At 73.3% G+C, this 5,691-nt stretch overlaps 1 protein-coding gene across 1 annotated transcript; it reads right to left on the reverse strand.

Moving 5' to 3' along the window:
* Positions 1 to 873: 873 nt before the first annotated feature.
* Positions 874 to 5,053, reverse strand: MMP9 (matrix metallopeptidase 9). The gene is made up of 13 exons (XM_068416175.1): positions 4,831 to 5,053; positions 4,348 to 4,592; positions 4,021 to 4,169; positions 3,773 to 3,901; positions 3,520 to 3,693; positions 3,270 to 3,443; positions 2,952 to 3,125; positions 2,655 to 2,810; positions 2,346 to 2,571; positions 2,030 to 2,169; positions 1,766 to 1,916; positions 1,578 to 1,681; positions 874 to 1,418 (listed from the first exon to the last, which is right to left on the reverse strand). Exons 1-13 carry the CDS (start codon positions 5,014 to 5,016, stop codon positions 1,309 to 1,311), a joined length of 2,118 nt encoding a protein of 705 aa, XP_068272276.1. The 5' UTR covers positions 5,017 to 5,053; the 3' UTR covers positions 874 to 1,308.
* Between the last annotated feature and the right edge of the window lie 638 nt (positions 5,054 to 5,691).

The raw sequence follows: 5,691 nt of genomic DNA on the forward strand, positions 1-5,691 counted from the left end.
CCCCGCCGCCTCCACAAGTGGCTCCGGGCGCCGGCGGCCGCCGAGCGCGGCCCCGCCGGGCGCTGACCGGGGTCCTAGTGCCCGCGGCACCGCCCGCCGCGCCGCCCCCGCGCTGCACGGCTGCCTCGGCGCGGCGCGGCTCGGCCCGGATCGGCTCAGCTCGGCTGCCTCGGCACGGGCCGGCTTGGCTCGGTTCGGCACGGCTGGGCTCGGTCCGGCTCGGCTTGGGTCAGCACGGCTCGGCTCGGCTCGACGGGGCGTTCGGTGGGTCGCACCGCCGGCCCCACGCCGGCCGCAGCCGCCGCCGCACGATGGGTGCTGGGACCGGACCCAGCGGGACGGGACGGGGCCGCGCTCTGCCCCCGCCCTACGCGGAACAGCGGCCGCTAATTACAGCTAATTACAGCCCCGGGGCTGCGGTCGCCCCGCCCTGCCCGGCCCCGGCCCCACCGCTGGGCTCCGCGGGCCTCGCCGTGCCGAGCCGTGCCGGGGGGCTCTGCGGGGCGGCCCGGCGAGGGGGAGACCCGGGGAGCAGGGGAGGGCCGGGGGCTGGCGGGGTGCGGGGGGCCAGGGCCTGGGGGGCAGGAGGGTGGAGCGGCACGGGGGGCTGCGCGTGGCGGGGACGCTGGGACCGAGGAACCTCCTCCCCAGGGGGACCCTGTGGCCATGAGGGATCCCAGAGCCCCCCGCAGAAGGGGCAGCTGGCTGCAGCCCCCCGCCCAGGGCCCCCCTCCCCACCGGCACCCCACAGACCCGGGGAGGGCGATGCCCCTGGCCCGGCACCTCGGGGGTGCCCGCGCCATGGCCCCGGCTGGCTGATGGAGCACTCGGAGGCCGCGTCCGAAGGATCATCTTTATTAAAAACGGGCAGAGGGAGGCTGGCAGAGCCCTGTGCCCCAGTCCCTGCGAGTCCCCAGGCGCCAGCTCCCAGCGGAGCCTGGCCTGGCCTGGCATGGCATGGCATAGCACGGCACAGCACGGCCGGCTCAGGAAAAAGACAGAAGTCGTTACAAATCCGTGTGTGGTTTGCACCAGGCAAACGCCTCCGCGCAGCAGAGCCGGCACCGGCTGCGGCGAGAGTCCTGCTCCCCAGCCAGGGCTCCCCGGGCCGGGCAGCTCCCGAGGGGCAGCCCCAGGACCCCCCGCACCTTCCTGCCGGGGGGATGGCACAGCCCCCCCTCGGCGGGGGCTGCCCCACAGCGGTGAGGCTGCGCGGCCCCCCCGGGTCTGGCTGCCAGGCGGGAGCCTGCGGGCTGGGAGCGACGGGCAGGGACCAGCGCGGCCGGCTCCGGCCGCGCGCGGGGGCCCTCAGTGCTGGGGGCACTGCAGGATGTCGTACTTGACGTAGCCCACCCGGTCCACCTGGTAGCGCGGCGTCATCCTCCAGTAGAAGCTGCCCCGGCAGAAGTGGTACTTGTCTGGGCGAGGGGGGGGCGGAGGGGAACGGAGGGTCAGCGGGAGGGTGGCCGGGCAGGGAGCCGGTGGGGACCTGGTCCTGGCAGATGGCCCCCACCGGGGCCCGGCCCAGGAGGGGTGGCCCGGGGGTGACAGCCCCCACCCGCCACGTCCCCACTCACCTTGATAGAGGAAGACGTTGCGTGCGTCGAGGGGGACGCCGGTGAAGACATCATCGGTGGCGCGGGGGTAGCCCTTGTCCACCCTCTGGACCTTCACATCCAGCCTGCGGGGAGAGCGGGGCAGTGCTGGGGGCTGCCGGGAGCCCCCCGCCCCAGCCCCTCGCCGGGCGCCCCTCGGGCCCGCTCACCTCCAGTAGCTCTCCCCGCTGAAGAGCAGCACTTTGCCGCGGCCCCGCTGCAGGGCCCCCGCGATGCGGCCGGCCCCCTTCCCGATGCCCAGCTTCTCGATGCCCCGCGGGCCCAGCGCGCTCTTGCCAGAGAACACCCAGAACTGCCGACCTGCCGCCGGGAGAGAGCGCGGGCGTCAGCCGGCCCTGGGGGTGCCAGGGTGGCACCGGGCTCCTCGTGACACCGGCGGCTCCGGGGCCAAGGGCGGCGGGGGCAGAGCTCACCGGCGAAGAAGAAGATCCTCTTGGTGAGCACGTCCTGGAACGCGGCGTCGATGACAGCCGGGAGGCCGGGCCAGGCGTCTGCCACCGAGAAGGCGCCCTGGATGCCCGACTTCCAGAGGGACGAGAGGGTCCAGTATTTCCTGGTGAGGAAGGTCAGCCATCCTGACATCCTCGGCCTGGCACAGCCCCGTGTGCCCCCAGGCTCCTGGCACAGCCCTGTGTCCCTCCACGCTCCCGGCACAGCCCTGTGTGCCCCCACAGCCCCTCACCACCCCGGCACTCGCCAGGGCAGCAGGCGCCGGGCGCTGCAGCTCACCCGTCCTTGAAGAAATGCAGCTCCCCGTTGATCTCCGTGATGGCGTCGAAGTCCTTCTCCTCGCAGGCGTCCCGGCTGGGGTCCACGGGAACGGGCTCGGCCGTGGGCTCTGGCGTCTCCTCCTCCTCCTCGGTGGTGGAGGTGCTGCCAGCCTCCGTGGGCATGGGCTGGGGCTCCTCGGTGGGCACGGGTGCAGGGGCGGTGGGCTCGGGGCCAGAGCCACGACCTGAGCGAGTACAGGGGGTGAGGCTGGGGGCTGTCCAGCGCCGCGGGACCCCCGGTGTGCCCGGCTGCGGCGCGGCTGCTCACCGTAGAGGTACTGGATGCCCTGGACATCATCGGGGTCCAGCTGGAAGTCCTGGACGTAGCTGTACATGGGGTACATCAGGGCCTCGCGCACGCTGGAGTGGTCCAGCCCCAGGGAGTGCCCGAACTCGTGGGCAGCCACCAGGAAGATGCTGTAACCTGGGGGAGACACTGGCCTCAGCGCCCAGTGGGACGGGACACACCGGCCAGGGACCGCGACCCCGCGGGGAGTGTGCCAGCGCGGCGGCACGGCGTGGGGCCGGGGGGCACAAAGGAGGGCGCGGGCAGGGGGGCCGGTACCTCTGTCCGGGCAGAAGCCCCACTTCTTGTCGGTGTCGTAGTTGCTGGTGGTGGCACACCAGAGCTTGCCGTCCTGGCGGCCCTGGCTGGTGCAGGCGCTGTAGGACTGCCCCAGGAAGGTGAAGGGGAAGACGCACGGGTCCCCCTGGGAGTTGCCACCGGTCACCGCCGTGTCTGCAGCGCAGCGTCAGTGGGGCCGGCCGCAGCCCCCGCCGTGCCGGCCAGCCCCCAGGACAGCCTTGAGACCCCTCGGGCACCCACGGCTGGCAACCAGCCACCCCGCATGCCCCCTCCCCGCTCGCCCCCTCCCGCTCGCACCTCGGTTGGGGCAGAAGCCGTATTTCTTGTCCCGGTCGAAGCTGGCGGTGGTGGCACACCAGCGGTAGCCGTCGGAGCGCCCGTCCGTGGTGCAGGCGTCGTAGGAGGTGCCCTCGAAGACGAAGGGGAAGACGCAGGGGGACCCGTCGCTGTTGCCGCCGTTGGTGTAGAGGACTGCGGGGTGAGGGGGGGGTGACGACGGCCCGGGGCACCCGCGGGGCCGGGCAGGGGCTGCGCCCGCCGTACTCACGTTCGCTGGGGCAGAAGCCGTATTTCTTGTCGCGGTCGTAGCTGGCGGTGGTGGCACACCAGGGCAGCCCGTCCGTGCGCCCCTCCGTGATGCACCGCGAGTAGGAGCGGCCCTCGAAGACGAAGGGGAAGTGGCAGTCGGCCCCGCCGGCGTTCCCGTGGCGGGTCTTCACCACTGCTCGGGAGAGGGAAGGCTCAGCGACGGGCTGCGGCGGTGCCGCCGGCCGCCCCGACCCGCCGGGCCCTGCCCTCACCTACACCGGCTCCCAGCGTCCAGAGCTCGTCGTCATCAAAGTGGGCATCGCCCTGGATGCCCCGGCCCGGGGGGAAGGCGTGGGCCAGCAGCCCGTCCTTGCCGTCGAAGGGGTACCCGTCCCCGTGCTCTGTGGGGACAAGGACCCTCAGAGGAGCCCCCGCGCCCCTGGTGTGCGCACGGACCCCCGAGCCCTGCACACCCCCCCCGAGGGGCACAGGGACCCCCGGCATGGCCCAGGGACGTCACCTCGGCTGCCGAACATGATCATGATGTCCGCCTCGCCGCTGTAGATCTGCGTGAAGGTGAGGGGGGTCACGTCGCTCCACACTTTGAACGCCCGCTTGAAGGCGTCATCGATGACGGCGCGGTCCAGGTCAGGGGAGTAGTTCATCACCCTGCCGGGGGAGGCGGGGGGTCAGCGCTGCCGAGGCCCGGCTGTGCCGGCCGTGCCGAGACCCCTCGGACGGGCTGAGCTGCAGCTGCTGTCCCACCTCAGCCCTCGTGCCCATCTTGATGCCCCGGAGACCGTCACCCCACGGGCACGAGGCTCCGTCTCCTGGGGCAGAGACTCACCGGTACGTCAGGTCCATGTGGTCCCACTTGAGGTCCCCCTCGAAGGTGAGGAAGGTTCCCACGTCGGGGACGCCGCAGCGGGGGGCTCGCATGGCCTCCAGCGTGCCGGCGTCCAGCTCCCCCGTCTCCTCCAGGCCCAGCTGCTTCTGCATCCTGCGCAGCGCCTTGCCCAGGGCGACGTGCTTGCTGCCCGTCCTCGCCTCCGCCTCCGCCTCCGTGGTGTAGCCGAACCGCAGCAGGTACCTCTGGGGAGGGAGGGAGCCGGAGGGGCTGAGCGGGGCGGGAGGGGGCTCGGCAGCCCCAGGCACCGCACACCCCCGGCGCCCGACACCAGCCCGGGCACCTCCCGGGGCACAGGGACACAGGCAGCCCCCGAGCTCGTCCCACAGCCCCCGAGCTCGTCCCGCAGCCCCACGCTGCTGCCCGGGAGCCCCGTGGCGTCCTGGGTGCCGGGAGGGGGCCGTGGGGCCGTGCTCCCCTCACCTCCGCCAGCTCCAGGTCCGACAGTGTGCTGACCAGCTCCCCCGGGAAGGTGACAACTGCCTGCGGCTTGCTCTGGAGGGGGGACGGCTGGCTCTGGAGGGGGGACGGCTCGCTCTGGAGGGGGGCTGCCCAGCAGGAGAGGGCCAGCAGCCCCACAGCGAGCGGGGCCAGGAGGACGAGGGCCATGGCACGGTGGAGGCAGGAGGGCTGTGGCAGTGCCGGGTCCCTGCGCTCGCTCCGTGCCGCAGGGCTCCCGCTCCTATTTATGCGTCGGGGAGGGCAGTGAGTCACCCTCAGACCCCCCAGCCGCCGACTCACAGTCCCTTCCCACGGTGACGAAACGCACACTCAGGCTCCTCCGTTCCTGCCTTAACTGTTTCATCACCTTGTTTACTAAACACGCCGGGTCCCGCCGCCACGCGAGGCACGAGGACGGGCACGAGGGAGAGCGGCCGGGGCACGGCACAGCCCAGCTGCTGGGGGGCTGCCCCACGGCGGGGCAGGGAGGGGCACCGCTCCACCGGCCCCAAGGCTGCGGTGGCAGTGGGGATGGCAGGGGGGCGCGGAGGCTGGGGGGCTGCCCGGGCGCTCGGCACCCTGCGGCCGTGTCACTGCCCTGGCTGAGGCCTAGCTCGGCCGATGCCCCCAGCCCTCATCCCCGTACAGGGGGTCCCCGTGGTTCACCACCTCACGGGTGCCTCTAAGCCCACTTGCCAGCAGAGCCCCGCGGGACCGGGGTTGGCACCTGCCCGGGGGCAGCTCCGTGCCCAGGGACGCTCTGGCCGGCACCGGGGGACACGGGGTGCCCCGTCCTCACCGCCGGCCACTCCGCAGGACGCTGCTGACTCAGGTTCCCACCCG

This window comes from Nyctibius grandis, chromosome 19 (assembly GCF_013368605.1).
Source record: "Nyctibius grandis isolate bNycGra1 chromosome 19, bNycGra1.pri, whole genome shotgun sequence".
Taxonomy (NCBI): domain Eukaryota; kingdom Metazoa; phylum Chordata; class Aves; order Nyctibiiformes; family Nyctibiidae; genus Nyctibius; species Nyctibius grandis.